Source organism: Patella vulgata, chromosome 6, assembly GCF_932274485.2.
Source record: "Patella vulgata chromosome 6, xgPatVulg1.2, whole genome shotgun sequence".
NCBI lineage: Eukaryota > Metazoa > Mollusca > Gastropoda > Patellidae > Patella > Patella vulgata.
Window position 1 is genome coordinate 42,772,738 of NC_065884.2, and position 22,271 is coordinate 42,795,008.

Consider the following 22,271-nt stretch of genomic DNA (forward strand, 5'->3'; position numbering starts at 1 on the left):
TCTACAATTAGCTCCGCATCCGCTTGAGACCAGATATATAGTCTAACACGAAGCTAGTTGACTTGGCATTTTAATTTTTAATTCGACGATTTTTGTCGAAAACACTAAGTATATACTTCGAGAATATTGAGGCCTATTTAGTCCGCTTCCATTTAAAGATGCGTTATGTAAGATTTAGATAAAGAGGTGTCCGTTCTCGCTATAATAGTTCAAAAGTCGATAATAAAAAATGAATACATGTATATTGAAAATTTCATTCAAAGTACTTTATTCTGAGCGAATTTATGACAGTTTGAAGATGTACCGTAGATTGTTTATTATCGTACCAATGGCATTTGAAAATCGATTATCCATTTTATTATTAATTTTTTAAATTTCGCGGGTGTTTTAATCTAGCAAGTTGTTTATTTAGTCTTAAAATACAGATGTGACGCCATCCTTTGATGTTGGCATACCATTATTTCCAACAATGTACGGACAACTTGCCAATCGTACATTATCTATACTAGATTAATATTGGACTCGCGTGACGCATTTCATTGAAAAGCACATGCGGAATAGTGTTTGTATTTTAAGTTGTTTAACGGTCTCGAGCTAAAGACATTGCGTAATATATTGAAAGAACACTCGGTTAACGCCTCGTGCAGTATCAATATATTACTTAAGTCTCGCTCTCGACCATTAAACATACTTAGTGTGTATGAAAGATGTAAAACTGTTAACCGTATTACAAAATGATACACTAATTTTTCAATGTGGTGACCATCCAGGGCAGATATCAATTCACAAAGTAGATAGTTCTCGATGTGCAGAACGGCCACGTGGTTCTCAAAAGTCAAATCTAACTAAAGACGGCTGGCACATCCGGGTATTTAAACATGTCATGACAAGGGGTGATTGACTAGCAGAATTATTATTTTATTTATCTAAGCCCTCCATTTAAAGATGATGGTGTGAAATCGATAGCAAACAACGAAAGCTTTAAATCTCTATCTTAACATAAAATGGCTAGTCTGTTTTGGGTTCAAAATGTTTGATGTTTTGATTCGCTCTGTTCGAGGTGAATATCTGTCTAAATTTAAAAATTTATGTCCACGCATAGTGTTGATAGGCCTATATATAGCTGATTTTGTGTTCCATTACAAAGTGGTTCTATCAATGGCCCGAAGACTTTCTACCAACATCAAACAAAAAAAAAGGGAATGAGATGTCATGGATTAAGTAAGACTAGTAATCATCTCACTTCACATGATGATACGGTGTAGTTTCTGTATTTATAGCAATTCTCCAATTCATTTTGCGTTGGAATTTTTGTCGACATTTTGGTCTAGCATCGAAGGAGGTTGTTTGAGTATTCATTTTCTGTCAGGTTGTTGTGAATATTCATGATGTAAAGGCGGAAAGATCAGAAAGTAAACGGGTATAAATTAGGGATATCGATGACCAGGCCTAGCAAAAAATCCAAACAGTTAACCCTATTCAATATTTTATCAGATGATTGTGACATGAGGGTCTGTTTGTGATTATAAAGATTGGTTTCATCGGAATGTCCAAAACAAAAATAAAAATGATATGGATTGAACACTGCAGTCATTTAGAGAGGATCCCTTATTGTTATGAAGTGGTTTATATGAGTTATGTCCCTTTAACTGTGTCTGCATTTTAATAGACATCGAGTTCTCGCGCTGTGGAGAAGTTCAAACTCAAAGCCCGGTAACCATTTGTCGGAGTTCGGCTTCAGTTAGAAATATTTGCCTAGTTGTGTGGATGATAGTTAAAATTGATGATGTACATGTAGTGCATGCAAAAGTTCTCTGGTGTAACTATGATTTCTCATAAAATATTTCCGACAGATAATGACAGCCAGTGAGGTGTGTGTGTGTGGTTTTTTTTTTTTTTTTTGGGGGGGGGGGCAAAATGGGACATTAACGTTTCATTGGGGCAAATCAAAATTCGAATCTGTCGGCCATCCAATGGAACTTTTGATAGTTATTTTCTGGGCTATGATTCATTCCACAATCGGAGTTCCAATTTCGATGTTTCGATTTTAACTCTATATAGCTCTTGCATTGGATAGGGCCCCTAGCTTTTACACTAAAAAGAACTCCGTTGGGTGATTTTGACTTGAACTCCACCGGTAGACATCGGTATGTTTATATCCACTAGTTCGTCAGGAAATGTAAGATCATTCTTAGGCCTACATTAGTGCGGATATTGTGCGGTTTTGGGGTTTGCTCTGAAATTCAGCCCGACCCCTCATTGACTTATTGAGTCTTACATTCCTATTTCGTTTCGTTTTTTATAGTTCAAAATTTCGTTTCACTTGATTTCACTACACTAGGATCTAGAAGAGTTGTTATAGGCCTATAAGCCGCGTTCTGGTTAATTTGAGGGATTAGCCAATGAAGCGGTCTGTTACGGCGAGTTCTTGACGTACTGTGCACGGGACTGGGTAAACCACTAGAAATAGTAGAAACATCAACGCTGGTTGATTAATCAATGTCTGACGTCATAGGGGAAAAAGCCGCTCGCATGACCTCTGACGTGACCTATCAATACAACCGGTCAGATCTTTATGTAGCGTAGGGCATGGAAAGTATAATAAAAAAAAATAAACGAAATATATATATGTATTTTAATCAGATTGCAATAATCCCGAAAGACGTTCCTATTGTAGTGAAGGCACAAAAAATAATAATAAAAATTTCACCCCTGTGAACTATACGCTCGAAGACACTGTTTTTAAGAAATCTGATTTCTTTTTTATTTTTGTGCAAAATGTTTTCTTTGTGGTTTTAGGCTTGGATTTCAAAATAAGCGCTTGTCAAGAAAGATATACGCTCATATTTAGCTAGAGATGTATAGAGAACAAGCTAAAAAAAAAAACACAAACGCGATTTTCGGACATCCAGGGGCCATAATCCAGGAGGAGGTTACGGTCTAATACACGCAAGAATTGAAAGGAACCCAGATCTTTATGATATAAGCATGTATTTTAAGTTTCATCAAAATCGGATAAAAATTGTGATTTGTTTCTTTTATTTTTGTGCAAAATGTTTTCTTTGTGGTTTTTAGGCTTGGATTTCAAAATAAGCGGTTGCCAAGAAAGATTTACGCTCATATTTAGAGAACAAGCTAAAAAAAAAGCCCGCGATTTTCGGACATCCAGGGGCCATAATCCAGGAGGAAGTTACGGTTTAATACCCGCAAGTATTGAAAGGAACCCAGATCTTTAGGATATAAACAGGTTTTTTAAGTTTCATCAAAATCGGATAAAAAAAATTGTGACCTTTAGAGGGTCAACAACTTTGGTATTACTTACTTTTACACTATTAGCGCACGAGGAGCTGCCATTTTGTCCAATTTAATTGGTTGATGCTTTGGGACACTTCAACGTTGGTTCTAAATCTAATTAAGTGAGAATAGTGAAACTTGGTGTATAGTTTCTTTATATCAATACCTTGAGTAAGTTTGATAATGGACCTTTTCTGCTCAGGGTAAGCAGAGCGATCAGTAATTTGATTGGCTGAGACTTCGGGGCTCGATAACTTTGATTCTTATTGAGTTTCGTGTATATGAGCACTTTATAAGCTTAGGCCAAGTAGAGACTTCAATCTGATTGGTCGCAATTTTGGAACACTATAACTCTACTTCAAGTGAGATAGAATTTTCAAATCTGGTGTAGGTGTTTATTAGGCGAATGTCTTACCGGTGATCAATCTGTTTTGGTTGTGACTTTGGAACACGATAACTGTGGTTCTAATTGAGTGCGAGTGGTGATACTTTGTGAATAGTTTTATTGCATCAATACCTTGACTAAGCTCGACGATGAGCATTTTCTGCTTAGGTAATTTGGAACACAATAACTCTCCTTCTAACTGAGGTATAGAATGTTCATACTTGGTGTAGATGTTCATTAGGTAAATGTTTTGACTGAGTTCAATGATCAACATTTTCCGTAAAGCTAAGCAGAGCTAAGCAATTTCATTGGTCGATGCTTTGCGAGAAGATAACTTTGATTTTAACTGATGGAGGGCGATGAACCTTGACTGAGTCCGATCGTGTACATTTTCTGCTTACACTAAGATTAGATATTCAGTTTGATTGTTCGATACTTTTCAAAAGATAAATGTACAATTAATTAATATATGTCATCTATTTGTTTTGGGGTATCGACGGGTGATATCAGCCTCACTGTTGGTGTATTCGTACAATCAGGAGCCATAATCCACGAACGGGACGAAGTTACATGTATGTGGTTGCATATGCGCGAATATCGAAAGGAGCTGAGATCTGTGGGTTGTCCGGACTGATATGTGCGACAATAGACACCCACATGAAAATGTGGGCGCATAAAAATGAAATTAGTTAACCCCAATCGGTTTCAAAAAAGCACCAATCTGATTAAAATACAGATCTCTATTTCGTTTCGTTTTTTTTTTATATTTTCGATGGCCTACACTACAAGTGTAGTAAAGACAAGTAAAACGAAATTTTGAACTATAAAAACGAAACGAAATAGGATCTGTGTTTTAACCAGATTGATAAAGCACTGTGTACAACAACAATTTGTTAACTGTGCCATGAAAAGTGGTAGGTCTAACAAGTCTTCTAGACAAAGTACAAATTGTGGACAAGATGCTACGTGTCTTTGTAGGTACGGAAATTGTGATATCCGTATTATTAAAGAACACAATAGGTTGAGGGTTCTGTATGCCATTTCCTGCGTGGTTTAGTACACACGGATATATTTTTATTGATATTTTGTGGTTTTTCCTCCACGCTACGGTTTCACATTATGTTATAAGGAAATGTGTTATTTGACCTTTACTCAACATTTATTTCGTCCTGTATGGATTTGACCAGAGATAAGGAAACTGTGAACGGAACGGAACCACGGACGCTTGTAGAGTATGAAAATCTCTTACAAAAAGCACTTCAGTTGTGACTAATTACACCCTCGTTTTTTTTTTTGCCCCATCCAAAAAACTAACGTTCGTCCTTGCCAGGCACTCGGCCCTGCACCATTGAAAAGAGAAAAGCAGACTGGAAAGTCGCGAGGACCGGAACCTCCTGCTTTTGAGTCATCATAATATATTCACTGAGCCAGTTTGTGTGTTTGTTTGTAGGTGTGTTCGCTATAAGAAACCAAACGGTTAAACTTATAAACGGTGTCTGATTTTCTCCTAAAACGGCGAATGGCGAACGGAGAAAAAATAGGGATAATGCTACTTGATGATCGGGATTCCTTTATTTCCCGCATATTTTTTTTAATTTTGCTATAAAAATTAGAACTACCGAGAAATTCACAACGAAACGAAGAAATGTCATGTGCTGATAATACGAGAAGGTGTGTACTTTAAATGCCATTTAAAGACATGTCTTCTATTCACTCATTAAATATTCGCTTATATGTGTTAATAATTCTACGCTGATGAAATAATAATTATTATTTGCAGTTTTTCGACTAAAATTAGATTTCAAGATAATTTAAAGATACATTATGTACGATTTAGATAATGATCTGACCATTCTTGCTATAATAGCTCAAAAATAGATAATGTAAAATGAAAATATTGAAAATTTCATTCAAATTACTTCATTCTGAGCCAGGTTATCACTGTTTGTAGTTATGACAAGATGTGTGCATTGTGGTAAACAGGGCACTGTTATATTCGAGACTTAGCCTCGCTTTCCCATTTTTAAATTAAATTTTTAAATTAAATTTTTAAATGGCGAACCGTTCTAATCTAGTTAAAATCTCGAGTATCCAATGCCATCGAAGGTTGATTATGGTCTTGTTTTGTTAATAAATGTCTAATTAATAGTTTATATAACATTTCAGGCCTAAAGAAAGACCTACAATAGGAAGATTTATCTCTTGCATAATGTATATTTGAAGATAAATTTTGGGAGATTAGATAAAGAGATGACAGTTCTCGCTATAAGAGTTAAAAACTGGATAATGTAAAGGGAACTTTCAGCAAATTTCAGTCAAATTGATCCACTGTGAACCGAGATTTTAGCGATTGAATTTTCGGCCTAGCCTCGATCATCATTACTAAAGTCGGTACGATAAAAAACATAGTCTCGATTATCCATTTCATGATTAAATCACGAATGAAAGTTGAGCAGCAAATGAGATCCTAATCCAGTAAATATCGCGGACTAGCTGGCGTTGACATCGAGAGTTGATTATGGTGTGGATAAGTTAATTAATGTCTTATTAAACATACATTATGAAAGGGCAAAATCTGCCTATTGCAGGTCTTTCTTTAGGTCTGAAATGTTTTCTAAATTATTAATTAGACATTAATTAACCGATCCAGGCCATAATCATCTCTCGATGGCATCGGATTTCTCCGATATTAAATAGATTAGAACGGTTCAGACATATTTTGATTTAATCTAAAAATGGAGGAGCGAGACTTAGCTTCGAAGAACCAGTACGGTGGTTGAAATAATTGCACATGTCTTGTCAAACCTTAAAAGGCTAATATCTTCTCTGAAGATAGAGTAATTTAAATGAAATTTTCAAATTATTCATTTTACATGATCTATTTTCGAACTATTATAGCAAGAATGGCTAGCTCTGTATCTAAATCGTACATAATGTATCTTTAATAATTTAGATAACATTTCCTAGGCCCAAAGAAAGATCTGCAATAGGCAGATTTAGCTCTTGCATAATGTATGTTTAAGTTAATGGAAGACATGTCTTTAAAAAGCCTTCTCGTATTATCAGCACATGTCATTTCTTCTTTTCGTTGTGGATTTTTCGGTAGTTCTAATTTTTACAGCGGAATAAAAATTACGCGGGAATGAAGGAATCCTGATCATCAAGTCACATTAACGTCGAAACTGCTTATCTGGACACGTAACCCTTTTAAGATTTCGGGTAAATTTTTTCATTGGATGACCTGTTAATCGATTCCCGTTCCGTCAGAGGTCTATATAATTAATAAAATAAAACCAAGTACGAACAATCCAAACCATTTGACAAAATTCGAAGTCCTAAAAAAACGGTATAGGCAAAATAGTGTAATAAGGCAAAATAGTGTAATCAGCATATGGACTGTTCACCGTGTACAAAATACACGACAAACAGTGGTAACAGGTGTCCGGAAGAGTAAGCTTACCCTGTCTGATGCCACACCCGCCATAGCTGCATCCAAACTATTAGGCGAAATCTCGGTAAAATAGCGTGATTGGCCAATGGACTATCGGTATGAAAAATGCACGTGATGAACAGTGTAAACGATGTAGTAGACAGACATTATCGGGGAGATTTTATACGCGTCAATTAAATATATCTAGAATAATAGCCGAGAGAGAAATGTTATATTTACCAATCAAGTCAATATGACGCCCATAAAACTTTTTAAAGGTTTTAATAAGTTTAGTTCGCAAGTTGAAGCTTAGATGACAAATGCCTCGATCTACTTAAAAAATCAGAATAAAATGAACAAGCTATCGCGTAACGGATTAGTTGAGACACAAACACTCCATAAGCTGGTGATATTGGCATGTTACTACTAATAAATGGAAAGTTAACAATCGGAAAGTCAAAGTCATCACGTTTATCGTACAATTAAACACTAAGTTTATGGCAATTGTCAAAATCGAGACGCAGATCCAAGTAGGAAGCGTAATTGTCACTGTCAGTAGTGTTTTTAATTTCGAGCTCATCAGGATATATGAATTCTACATAATCACTAAATTTTGGATTATTCAGTGATAGAACATCATCGATATATCGATAAGTGAAATTAAGATGTCTGACTAATCGTTTATTTGATTTTACGAGTGCTTGTATGTAATCGGCTTCGTAGGAATAGAGAAACAAATCAGCAAGCAAAAGTGCACAGTTGGTGAATGACCCATGTGCTGTACTTGATAACGAAAGGTAAATTTCACCTACACATTATTTTTATAAAATAAAAGTCTGGTTACATCCAGACACCGCATAATACAGCTTGGGGCACCGATCTCCATTTCCAGATGAAGACTGACGGGTTTAAGTTGTTTAAAAACGTATCACATATGTTGAGATAGTTGCTCGGCCCTAAGTTAGAGGGATTTTAACACAAAATTAAGCAGTTTTAAGGGATTTTAACACAAAATTAAGCAGTTTTATTCTCCAAAATATTATCGGGATTGGCCCTTTAATATTTCTGTCTCATTAAGTCGCATCGATGTCATCCTTATCAGTGATTGTAGAGGCCTAGCGAAAATTCATTGCTGATCAGTGTGTACAAAACTTTTGAAACAGAAATCGAAAGTGCTCGATGATCATAATGATAGCTAAATTTCCGCATACAATCTTGCCAGATTCATAAGGCTACGTAGCATTTTTTCAAAGCACGGATTTTTTTTTCCAGAGGCACGTCGAAATAGGCCCTGCTCTTGGGAGTTTACAATGCTGCACAAGATGGTTTGCGCCCATGGGACGGAAAGAAAGCGAGTTTAAAATAATGTTATAATAACTATATTTACAAGACATTTAACTGAGGCCATGTATTTTGTATTTGATGCAGTATTTAATGGTGAATTGAGAAGTAATGAATATTGCGTTACAGTGGAAGTTGGAGATCAACTTGGCTGTATTTAATACGTGTGCTGATTGACACGTGATATCTATAACTATTCTTACTAAAACGTGAGATATTTTACTCATAACAAACAAAGGTTATACAATAAGGTGATATAGGGCGTTGGTTTGGTAGGTACATTTAATGTCGGACATATGGACCTCTAAAAATAGAAGATCTAACACACAAATTTCACGATACTGAACTTACTTTAAACATACTCACATACTCCTATGATATGGGTATAGGAAAAGTGTGAAAAACGGTCGGTTTAACTGGGTAACCGCTTTGGCTCGGTTCCTTGTATTGTTGCAGTGGCATTTGATAATTGAACTGGAATATACAAGTCACAATTCTATTGAGTACAATACTGCCTATTACTGAGCAACGTTTCGACTAGACTTCTCTAATCATTATATCAAACAATGATAAAATATGAAATATAAGAAGACAAAACATTAATTAAGCCTGGCGCACACTATGCGACAACGTAAGCGACGAGTTTGCGACAAATATATCGCCGGAATATAAGTAGAGTGAGCACGTACACTACACGACGACTTATCACGTGCTTCGTGTATAATTTTAGTCGTGATCGCGCAAAATATTTCAATTGATATTCTTTTGTACATGATGATCAGGCGGCGGTGTCGCCGTCTTAGTATGCCTACAAAACTCCGGTCGAGTGCAGTGCGTTTATAGTATTCCAAGTAACGAGCTTAAACTGGGCGACTCTTGTATTTATACAAAACATCCTACATCAGGATGAGTCCAGAAATATTCCAGAGAATCCTAAATATAATTAATCCTTTCATTACCAAACAATTTACCAACCAAGATGACACAACCATTAATGAACCGATAAGCCTAGCGATTGACCGTCACCCTCCGGGTTTTCGCTACACAGGGCCTATACCATATTATGTATTCGACGGCTCACACATTTAATGAGTGCCAGAATTGCAAACTTAATTTCAATTAGTTAGTTAGGCCTAAATAAGATTACCCGAGCCAACAGAAGAAAAAAAAATCCGAGAAACCGCGTGTGTGGTTATGTCACATGATAAGCATAACCACAAATGATTGGTTTAATAGGTGAGCACATTACACGATTTCTTGCCGACGAATCGAGGACTTGGGCGATCATATCAAACATGTCTGATATTAGCGACCATCGCTGCGATGGTCGTTGGCGACGAAAAATCGCTAGCGACCGAGTACGCACACTAGGCGGGTTTTTTTGGGTTTTTTTTTCATCGTTGGCGACTGAAATCGCCAATGTCGTCGCGTAGTGTGTGTCAGGTTAAACAGACAATATTATAGGCTAATTGGTTAATGCTGACCAACCAGATAATCAGATTAAGAAGGGTGTCTCGAGCGGGTCTGTTGAGTAATGTATTCTATAATATAAATGACCACCATTTTAATAGCAAAAATTTCAAGACTACAGTTGTTTTGTTTTTGTTTTTTTCTTCTCGTTAAATACCGCATCGTGCTTACGGTATTGAACCAAACCACGACCCAGGAATTTTGGATTTGGTCTTAAATTTAGCCAAACTCTGAGATTATATATAATCCTACTTATTGTTTGGTGTAATGCTTTATATGCCTTATGTATAGGCCTGCACAAAAAAGAGATTCTTTCATACACGCAGCAAATCTCCACATATGTTTTGTTAATTCTCAACATTGTGGTATTTAATAATGCGAATTACTGGGTACAGGGACTGTATATTATAAGTATGGGGGGTAAGACGCGTTGGTAAAACGCGTCCTTTTTTTATCTTCACATTAATTAAATCAAGTTCATATGAGTTAATCCGATTAATTGGCTAATCTGTAATTAATCCATTAAATTTCAAGCTAATCATGTCTGGAGTAATGATCTAAACAGGTGTTTCACAATTAATGTCCCAATTGAATCACTGCCAGCACGTGTCAATTCGCGTTCTTTCTTTTTTTCTAGCTATTTCATTTCATGACAATTCTTAAATGAACAATAATACGTCATATTTCTATTTTCAGGTGGAGATTCCTTACCACGTGATACCTTTGTCAAGGGGGAACACCTTTTTGACGTCATTTTTAGACACGCCTCATTTTTGAGACAACAATAAGCTGTGCGGAAGTGTCACGCTTTCACAATCGATTTAACAAAATTTCCTCGACTATTTATTGAAATATTGAAACATTGTTCGCGGTAATATTTCATGGAAGACCTCCCTAACTTACACAGCATATGGCGATCGAAGTTTCCAAACGACACGCCTCCTGGTTTCCTCTTTTGTCGTCAGAGTAAATCTTTTTCTAACAATATCGGGTCATTATCGTTATCAAAATGCGAGACAGACCACGAAACAACTAATTTCAGTTTAGATTATTTAAAAGATTTACTTGAAAAGACCGAGGATAAAATTTTAGGTTTGGAAAAATCGTTAGATCAAGAAGTGTTTATAAAACAGTGCCTTGAAAAAATCATAAATAATTTAGGCAAAAGTGAATGCGGATCAAAACTTATTGGAAAGAGACCTGATCTGTTGCTGAATAATACGTTTACGGACCGGAATATAGTCAAAGTTAAGTCTTCGAGTTTGAAACCCAAGTCAAGGAAATCTGTGCTTTCTGATGCCAGAAGAAGTCTTAGCTGTCTAAATACTTCACTTGATGATTTGGATGCGACACGAGTTTGGTTGCACTCAGGAGAAAACAACTCTTACCCCTTCATTAAACCTGGTGTGATAAAGACAAACATTGAAAATGAGTGTCCTGTTGTTCTTAAAAGAACACTGAGTGACAGTGCGCCATTGTTTACAGAGCCCAGTGAGTTTAATCAGTCCACTGTTATTTTTAACGAATCGGTCAATATGTCAAAGGTAAATGAAGGTTATGTTGAGAAGGATATCATAGTAGCCAAGCTTGATGTTCAACAAGATATCAAGAAAGCCCACAAGCCAGTACCCCTTCCCCGGAGAAAGATACTAAAAGATAATCGAGTACTTGACATCAGTAATATAAAACACAGTATAGAAACACAGCCAACATATAACAGTAGTGAAGAAGAGAGCAACCTCTGTTTACATACTAGCTCGGATAAAGAAGATACACAAATCCAAACAAATACAAAAAATGGGCGGGACTTATATGTATGTTCACCAAGCGGAACATTAGATAATAGCTGTCCTAGTCAAAATTCATATTCACCTATCAGTGCACTGGTAATAAAGCCAAGAATTGCCAGTAATTATGATAATGTGGAATTAACGACCAGCAAGGATTATCCATTTAAGCCAATCTTATCAACACAGAATGAAAGTAGTGAACCTAAGGTAAAAGGTGTTAAAGACTTGTGTGCTTCTAGTATTGTAAGAAGTTTTCAGATAAGTAATTCACTAGCAGAGAACACTGATTCAGATTTGGGTATGAAGAAATTTTACTCCTCAAGACGTGAACGTGTGGTGGACGGTAGTGTAGATGTAGGACAGAGTAAAAACATGACCGGAACATATCGGAAAATCCAGGAAACAGACAATTTCAGGGGTTCAACTGAAAGTATTGACAGTAAAAACTATTCTAATAGTGACACAGAAAGTGTAAACAAAAGATTAACGCCAAGTTTAGATATTAATTATCCTCTATGTAATAGTAAACGTCTGTCAAATGGTAGTAATAAATCAAATACAAATTCAGGTACATTTGAATTTGATGTTTCGAAACTAATTGTTCGACCTGTTAATCCACCTTTAGACAAACCAAAACGAAGGAAAGAGAAACAGGCAAATTATGAGAATTGGACTATTAATGCCGTGGTTACACAGACAAGTGATTCAGCTAGTGAGGAGGATGATGATGATGTGTACCAAAACATGCCATTTTTTCAAAAGCCATCTCACGGTAGCAAAGATTCAGGATTATGTGATGATTTATCCAATAATGAAACCCAAGTAGTGGATGATAATAATACTAGTTTTAGTCATGATGTTTTTAAAAATATAAAAGAGATAGATTTATTGAATAAATGTTCAGGTAATAATGTTGATAAAGATGATGATGATGACGATGATGATGATGATGATGAGGATTACAGTAATGGGGATGTAGTAGTTAAAAGTGATAATTCTACTGATTCAACAGATAGTGATAATAATAAAAGTGAAGACAATATATGTAAGTATGATTTACTTATATCTTATCTACATTTATGGTGGTCTAAATGCACTTACTCAAAATATGCCCCCCAAGGATTGATTGTGGGATAGATTTTTGATTCAAAATTTATCCATGAACATTACATTATAATCTTTAATCTGAAAGTTGGTGAATTTTCAGCCCAGCATTAAAAATATTTTACATACATAGAAAAGTACCAGTGGAAGGAAACCGCAGGACCCGGAGAAAACCCACGAGGTTGGACAGGCGACCCTACTCCTTGCCACGTACAACCGGGGATTCGAAACCACGCCAGTCGACTCAATGACAGACTTTATGATACAGCGAGCGCACGCTAACCATTCAGCCATCCAACCCTCCTTCATATACCCTGAATTTTAAATGTTTTATGATCATATTATGTCCTGATTATTAGAATATTATTTGTTAACATTACATAATATCTATTGAATCATATGAGTCACATTCAAATGAATAAAATAATATGACAGTTATGGCACTTGACAATACAAGTTTTGGGGCTTGACAATAAAAACATACATTAAGATGAATCATAATAGTATTCATGTAAATACTACACATATAATAGGGACAGATCTAAAAATAAGAAATGAACAAAAACATTTTGGTACATTTTATATAAAGACATGTATGAAAGTCTGAAACATCATTTCTATCCATAATTATACATAATCCACATATAAGTTATAAATAGTAGCTCTAGATATACTATAAAACATCTTCATGGTTAAAGATAATTATACAATTCTTGAGGTTACTAGAAGTTGGCTACACATTATTATACCAGTTCAATGCAACAAAATATTTATGGCAAATTATCAAAATGAAAATGTAGCCTATATATTGAAAATCAAATGTGTACACAACAATAGAGGCAACCCCAAAACATGAAAAAGGAAGTATTTTTTTTATAACATTGTATTATTCTAGTATGGTATATATCATGTAAGGCGGCTGCATGGATATTGAAGATTAATGATAGATCTATTCATTTTGACCCAGAAAATTCCATGGGATTTTCCATCTTGGTTTCCCTTGTCAGTGGTACAGGGCCTGGAAAGGAAAATAATCAAGTCATTTGGGTTGGATGATAAGAAAAGGTACATACATGTATTGTAATCAATGCATACTGTCTACAACTAGCTCTGCTTGAGAACAGACACTATTTTTAAAAGCTATTTGACTGACATTTTATGTACTAAATCAAGGATTTTAATCGGAAATTCTAAGTAGTCCTTTGAGAATTTTGAGAAGTATTTATTCCACTATTAATAAAATAATTGAAAAGGGAAAAACAAGTGAAATAATCAATAGGGTTAAACAAAATTTATGATGACAGAAAATAAAATTGCCATTTTCATAAAGTTTCATATAGTTTAAATTTGAACCACTATATAAGCGCCTTTGTCTTCCACAGTCAGCCAAATATTAAACTAAAAGCAAGAAACAAGCCAACTTCAGCCTACATGTAAAACTTTAAAAGAACACACCAGATCAACCCAATCCAGTACTTTGAATTATTACCTAAATCAAAGACGCTTGTCACCTTTAAAGGGTTAATTTTTGCAATCATTTCGAAATAGGTAAACAAATTTGAGCTTACAAGTACTATTGCATTTATTTCAGCAATGGTTGTGGGCCATATTAGCTCATTATAACAGATAATTCTCATTGCCATTACTTTAGAAATGTGACATATATTTAAAAATATTGACATTGTTCAATGGAAACAAAATTGAGGAAAACCATTTTTAAATGATGTCTGCAAGATTAATGAATCAATATGGTCCTTGTTTCTTCATACAAATAATTGGTCCTCATTTGTATCAAAATAACTTTGTGATGTGGGTACACTGACAAAAAATGTTTTTCAAGTAGTACAAACTATGTTTGTTTGTAAATGTCAAGGAGAAATTTGATTCATTGAAAGTCGTACAGTCACTGTGTACAAAGATTGTCTTCTATATTTAACAACATTAACAACATTAAAGGAGCTAAATCTCTAACTCTCTAACATTTTCCATAATATTCAAAATTAAAAACATGAATTAGAATTCAATATTGATAGGTCCAATCGATATTGATGTTGTTATCTTGACGTGAAAATATAGGATCCTAATATTTAATATTTAATACACAATGAACATTTTATAATTAGTACATGCGTCGTATATTGTCCTAAAAGACAATGTGGAAGTAATTAGTAAAGGCTGATTCACAAACGACAAAATAGTAATAATAGAAAACCGTGTAGAATGGACTAAGCAGGCGTAAACAACTGCCGTTCAATTTGAACTGTTCACGTATTTCACCGAATATAATTGATTAGAAATTACAATATTTTTTTCAAAAATTGAATATAATTCACTTTACATACATTCATATTACATTAATATTAATATGTGCTTATAGAACCATTTCCAAAATAGAGCCATACGCCCTTTAATGAAGAGGGGTTCGTCAATTTGAACAAAAATCTCACAAAAATGTGTGTATATATAATTAAGGTGTACCTGTTGTATATACATGTAGATCTATTGTTAGAGGAGAGTTTATGATTTATGGATTGTCATTGGTTTAATGTTCTGGTATATGAATTATTCATTTGGGATTTGGGAAAGTTAAAGCCACTACTACATGTATAATATTTTTGCTGAATCCTATGGCAGACAACCATGACAGGAAATATTTCATGTTACCACTTTCCTGGTATAGATACACTTATATGTCATAATGTAATTTTAATCTTGCTAACCCATAAAGAGCCACGGTGGCTAAGTGGGTAAGACGCTGGCTCGCTAGCCTGGAGGTTGCGTGTTCGATCCCTGCACTGGCCCAGAAAGTTCATTGGGATTTTCCAACATGGTTTCCCCTTGTCAGTGGTACAGGACGAAGGGCCTGACAAGGACAGCTGTCTAGTTGTTCAGATGTGACGAAAAACCGAGGTCCTGTGTATATATTGACGTGCATGTAAAAGATCCTTTGTCAGTTGGAATTCAATATAAGAATAGGCCACAGTGCACACAATAAGCTAGCAGACAACAGTCGGGTTGCCAGTTAGTGATACCCTGACAATTTTGCCCAGTGCTTGCCCCATGGGCATTTTTCGGGTAATGCAGTATTTTTCTAGTAAAATTGGGTGTCTATATATATACTTTTCATATATATAGCAAATTTGCCATACTTTTATTGGAAATAACCACCCGACAAAAACTTTTCTGGGAAAGTATCTTTAATTGATTCATATACGAGCATGCATATTATATATAGTGGCTATAAATAGGAATCATATCCAAAAATAGTCCTGTATAACTATCATCTCTTATTTCACTACATAACCTGCCTGAGCATTTGTCATATTTAGCATGATGCATAAAAACCATTGTGGTGTTGATTTATATTTTGTCCTTCAGCGTGGGTCTCTTAAGTGTCAGTTTGACATGCACAGCTGTCAAAATATTTGATTTCCATTAATTTTTTAGAATACACATTTTACAAAAAAACATGAATCTTTCATTATTTTAGAATAACCATACAATGTTTTGTATACATGTTTATTTGAACTGAGAATTACATCTCATTATTTAAAGATGGTGTTAATATCAATCAGGGCTTTTAGAACTGGAAAAGTTAAAGTTTAAACCTGAAATCTTTATACATGAGTAGTGTAGTCTAGGGTAACAACACTCTACTTATAAAATTGTTTGTTTACTTTAACTTAGAAAGTTTCATTTTAAAGTTCAATTGTTTAATCTGTACACAAACAAACCCTCTCAAAAAACTTGTCAAAGCCACCATCATAGTTTATTTATCTTGCCATTATTTTGATGAAATAAAAACAGTCAGGCCTGTGGTATTTGTATTCACAACATTATGTTGTACAATAGAATCCAAATATTGATCAAAATCCCCTTCAAATATAACTTCAAAACAGTAGCTGTGTCTTGTGATTGGGTATGATTGATTAGATTTTCTCTCTTATTCAATAAATGATGACATTGCTACCTAGGTTACTTGAGTTCACAAATAAAAAGTTAATTCTACAAATAGGGCAAAGTTAAAGAGTTCAATTGATCTAGTTATGTGGTGGGTAGGAATTGAGCTGGTTTTATATTTTAATAAATAATAAAGGAAAACAGTAAAAAGAAGGAAAAAGAGGAGCGGATCCACCTCCCACCTCCATTCCCCCATATGGATCCCCCCGAACCTACAAGCCTGGAAATAAGACGTCTGTCACACATTGTAAGGCACAAATTCATACTTTGCCAGGCACAGGAACTTGGGTGCTTGTCATTTTGTCAGACACGGATTTGTTGTTTTCATTGATAATTTTAAAACATCTCCTGCAAAATGTCTAGTACTAGTTTATAAAGTTTATAGGGCAATGTTGTATCCACCATTCTTTTTTAGGAATGGTGATGTCCGACCATTCGATATGATTTTGTCTCACCTTTCTATTATCGGGATATGACTTTGTTATAAGGGATATGATATTGTTGCATGATAAGGATATGATACTGTACCATGGGATACTACATGTATGTTGTGTCATTATTATATTATAAGGATATGATGGCTTTCCTTTTTTAACCACATATGTACAAGAAATTTATTTAAACTATATTATTCAGAAATATAAATTCAAACATTGGCTAAATCTACTGACAATATTGTTCGTAGTGGAAGGTAAATAATTTCAGTCAGGAGGAGGGGAGTGTATAATTCTTTGATTTAAACCCAATATAAATATTGAATCTTCCACAACATTGTAATTTACTTGACAAATGTTTAATACATGATCCACTGAGCTATAAGGAGGCAATTGTTTTGAGAATGTTTTGAGTAGGGTTGGTAAACATGTGTTGACCCATACATATGGCTCCTATTACAAACTTTCAAAATATAGTCTGGACCTCTCGGAATGACAAAATATCTTTTACTGGACCAAATATTTGCAGATACAGACATATAATTCAGTTTTTCCTACAAATCACCATATTTTGTGGCATGATGTGAAGTCTTTGTAAGCTGTATTTAAAGCAACATTCTGAGCGCCAACTGAACAAACATTTCCGATAGCTGGCTTAAATTTTCAGAGTTTTGGTTGGTAGTGCTCATACTCGTGTCTGTTGATTTAAGAGAACAGCTGTGGTATTTTTTGTTCAAATTATTCAAAACTGGTCATTACAGCGATGTTGGATATTTGGGTACTGTTTAGGGTTTGAAGGCCATTTTATGTATTCAGTCTTTAGAGTTTCCAGTGAGTAAATACTTCCTTTTTCTTGGGACATACAGTTGTGTCTTATTTTAAAATTGAGATACCACTAGTACGAAAAGTAGATTTTTTTAAAGAAATGTTGGATTTTGTTGAAAGGGATGTTGAACTTTTTTGGGGTAACTTAAAGTAGCTAAGTCTCAAACTCAGTATCATCCAAAACCATCGACATTGAAAACACAAATTATTTGTCAATTTTAATTAACATTGGTGTTGTGATCTTACCGGGAAAAGAGGGCCTTCTGATATCCAATATTTAAGACAAAATAAACATTTTACGATTGGTACACGAATCGTGTACCATAATGCATTTCAGCGCAATTTGTAACAAGTGACCCGAAATCATGTCATATTTTTATCTGGAGAGCATGCCCAATAAATACTATCGGTATAGACTGGAATAACCAGTCGCTAGAGATTGCCATTCCATTGAGACTTCTGGTGTATTCGCTGAACATAACTGCTTTGAAATTAGAGTAAAAACGGAATTGATTGAATGTAAATCAGTTATATACATTCATATTACATTATTACATGTATATACGTTGCGACCCATTTGTGTCAATTTGTAGGTCCCAAATATTAGCGATTTAGCTCCTTTAATATGTACCTGTAATAATGTTTTGTGTTCATCAACTTTTTTCTCTGAATAAACTTGAATGAATTTTTGGTCAGATTGATAAATAATGCAATATTAATGTATGAAGTGATTTTTAGCAGAAAAATAGAAGAAATGAGTAGGTAGGTAGCCCCTCAAACCAGTGAAGATAGACGAACTCCTAGTAGGTTGATATGTTAATTTATTAGTAAACGTTTCGGACTAATGGCGTCCTTCCTCAGTAATAGAAGAAAATGACATAAGCAGTAAAATGAGCTTTATGATTATATCCATTTTTATTATGGACTAGGAAGCAATTTAAAACGGACTATAAAACTATAAAAAGCAATTTCTGAGTATTATCTTTACTCCTTTTAAGAAAGATCTTGTGAAGATTTTTTGCTATCCTTGGGTCAATATTGATTACAGACTCTTTTTCCTTTACACTGAATCACCCAAGTTATTTTACACCACCCTTATAAGAAAAAAAGCACATAGTTTGGATGATAGGTGCTTTGGGTTAGTGACTGAAAAGACACATTGCTCAGTGTTTCTCAAATGACAGACACTTGGTCCTCAGGGGCAGGGACATACATATCAATTTTGTTTTAGGGGGGGGGGGGAGGTGATTAACCAAAATGAGACTGACTGATGCACAGGCCCCTAAGACGAGTGATACAGTCACGAGCCTAGCAGCTAGGGGGTCCTGGGACTTGGTCCCCAGAAGAAATTTTTGAATCTACAGTCCCTGAAATGCCACTTTCTGGACTTTGGAGGAAGATTTTGCAGAATTCTCATTATAACATGAGTAAAATTTAGTACTACGCATGGGAATTCATGTTATTTATTAAGAATTTTGCAAGAATGTACAATTTACATGGTCCTATATCTTCAACATATTGTTGTGGTGAATATACATAGATTAGCAAAGATATGACCATGTCCTCATATTTTCATCAAGCGTCCATGCTTAGTCAAGTTTGACCACCGGTCGGCAATTTTGCCAAGATCTGTTGTGTCTGTCACGCTCACACGCAAGAGTCATTAGTTCATTGAGGCGTTCCTGTTTCATTACTGAACGCATAACAGTTTTTACTAATTTGAGCTTTGAAAAACTGGCCCGTATTGTGATATCCAAACAAAGCAATCATATTTATACACAGATATATTCATACATATATTAAGTATTTGGTATTTTGCTTTCTATTTTGGCATTGTTTGTTTACCTTATTAATTCATTTAGTCGCTGATGCATAATTTTGAGACCAACTGCAGTGACTGCACTTATTTTGAGACTAACTATATTTTTCCTGAGGTACATGTATAATTTTGGTCAGGGACCAACTCCAAACTGGGAAAGAATAGTGAACACTGTGTATATGAAATTCCAGTTATACACAACTATAAATAAGGACAGACACAAATTAACCCTCCACAGAAAACCCTACTGGTACTTTTCGGTTATTAAGGTTTAAATACTTTATTCTTCAGTGGGTAGCTTGCTCATTTGAATATGATGCTTGGGTGCAGGTTTAATAACTTGTTTTGAAAGTGATCACATTTTATTCAAGGATACATGTAGGTCATTTGAATGCAATTAGTTTCATAAATTATTTCATTTATCAACACTGTAAAAGTATAATTGCGAAAATGGGAAGGAATTGAGGAAAGCTGAGTGAAATGGGTTGGAACTTGAAAGGAGGGGAATGTGTCTTGGTTCTGTGAGAACAATGTAATCTAGCTTAATCTGAGTCACTGTGCGGAAAACAGTTTGCATATCTTTGAAGTATTTTTGCCTACTCAATGACATAGATATCATCAATCAATTTGTATAATAAAAAGACAGTTATAAAAGAGGTTTGTTTTATAATGAACATTAACAGGGTACACTTGGTACCATTTCTTGTTTTCTCGAAAAGTTCTTATTTCTTTACGGGGAGTTGGGTGGCCGAAAGGTTTAATGCATGTGCTTTAGATCATAAGGTCTGGTTTTTTTTTAGTCAATTAAGTTGAATCGATTTCCCAGTTGTATGTAACAAGGGTTTAGGTGACCTATTTTGTGTCAAGTGGGGTAAAACACTCTCTCTCTATAAGTGACAAACTAATAACAAAGGATGTGTATTATACACAGTATGACTGTACATTTGCTATTCAATGAATTATGGGTTTGTAACACATTAAAATGTCATTTCAAGAAATTGGCATCTACTATGTCAATAAGTATTATATGAATTACTGGAACACCCTAAATTTATTTCGCAGTCAGTATTAAAATGTCAGGTCATACAAAAACAATTAAATAATATTTGTTAATATATATATGTTTGAAAAGATTTATAAATGTTGTAGGGGGCCTATAGTATTACATGGGCAGGAATATTGGAACAACAATAAACTTCCTAGATATTATGTATTAGGATCCAGACTATTTCTCCAATTCTCTGAAAGATCATTGTATTTTATTGAATCATAGTGTAAATCAGATTGGTTATACATAAGAATTCATATTTGATAAATCTACACTCAATTAATGCTGCTGTATTAAGAACGTGTCCGCGAGAGAAGCATGCAAAAATTGAAAAAAACAATAACCCTGGGGGTCAGCAGTTTTCAATCATACTAAACTTGGTCTATGGGGACCCCTAAGCGACAGAAGTCATGCGATGCAGTGAAAAAAATTTTACTGACAACTTCCGGTGTAACTGGAAATTGTTGTTTTTGGTCAAAATTTGCTGTATTTCGACCAATTTTTTGCCCAAATTTCAAAATGCTCCTACTTGAAATGTTGTGATCCTAAAATTTTGATATTAGTCAGGTTTGATAGGGCAAGTGGTCAATTTAAAATCCTGCAGTACTTTGTGAGTTATGTGAAAGTGGCCATTTTCTTGAAAACTATGTCACCCTAAAACGTATGTAACTGCTTCTTGGCGAGTCTGACCTAGAACTGCTCGGTGTGGTCATGAAGGGCATTCATCCAAGTGTATGTCAGAAGCAACAAACTGACTGGCACTAAACCCACTAGTGTGCTACAATATTCTAAAAATGTGTAAAAATCAGTATTTTCCATGCAATTATTCTTTTACTTATGACCGACAACTATCTTCAAAAGTTCAAATGAATATTGATTATCAACATTAATACTATATTTTGTTATTTGAACATTCCTTGTGCCAAATGTATTATTTTGGTTAAAAATTATAATGTTTTTGTGACAAAATCGGACGTTCACGATCATCGTAGAGAAGGAGCGTAACTGAACTGGTGTATAATTTTGCAGAATCAGACAATGATTATTCTCATTTGTATCTGTATTGTGTTCTATAGCAGGGAATTGTATAAATGTATGGGCTGGCATGGCAAGCTTTCACATCCCTCAGAAACATTTCAATTGCTCCATGCCATGGGCAACGTAATATTTCTCCACGGAACATTTTCAGCCAGGAGAACGTACTGGAGATGCTGCTACGAATCCCCTGCAGCTATTCACAACGTTGTGATCTTTGAGCCGAGAGCTGAAATATGTTTCATTTGATTACGATTATCATATTCATATAAGATTTATTCTGTGTAAATATCATTGGACATTCCTGAAACTTGTCCCTTGGTTAAGTCAAAAGTG

The 22,271-nt window shown here is 34.8% G+C and overlaps 1 protein-coding gene across 2 annotated transcripts in view; it reads left to right on the forward strand.

Moving 5' to 3' along the window:
- LOC126823266 (breakpoint cluster region protein) overlaps nucleotides 1–22,271 on the forward strand; it is a 62,039-nt gene that overhangs the window by 9,074 nt on the left and 30,694 nt on the right. Inside the window, exon 2 of one of the 2 annotated variants that reach the window (XM_050551981.2) lies at nucleotides 10,617–12,755. In XM_050551981.2, the coding sequence (XP_050407938.1) occupies nucleotides 10,802–12,755 (1,954 nt within the window). In that variant the 5' untranslated portion in view covers nucleotides 10,617–10,801. Of the gene's footprint in view, nucleotides 1–10,616; nucleotides 12,756–17,946; nucleotides 18,040–22,271 lie in introns of those variants that run through there. The other variant, XM_050551982.2, reaches the window with a different exon arrangement.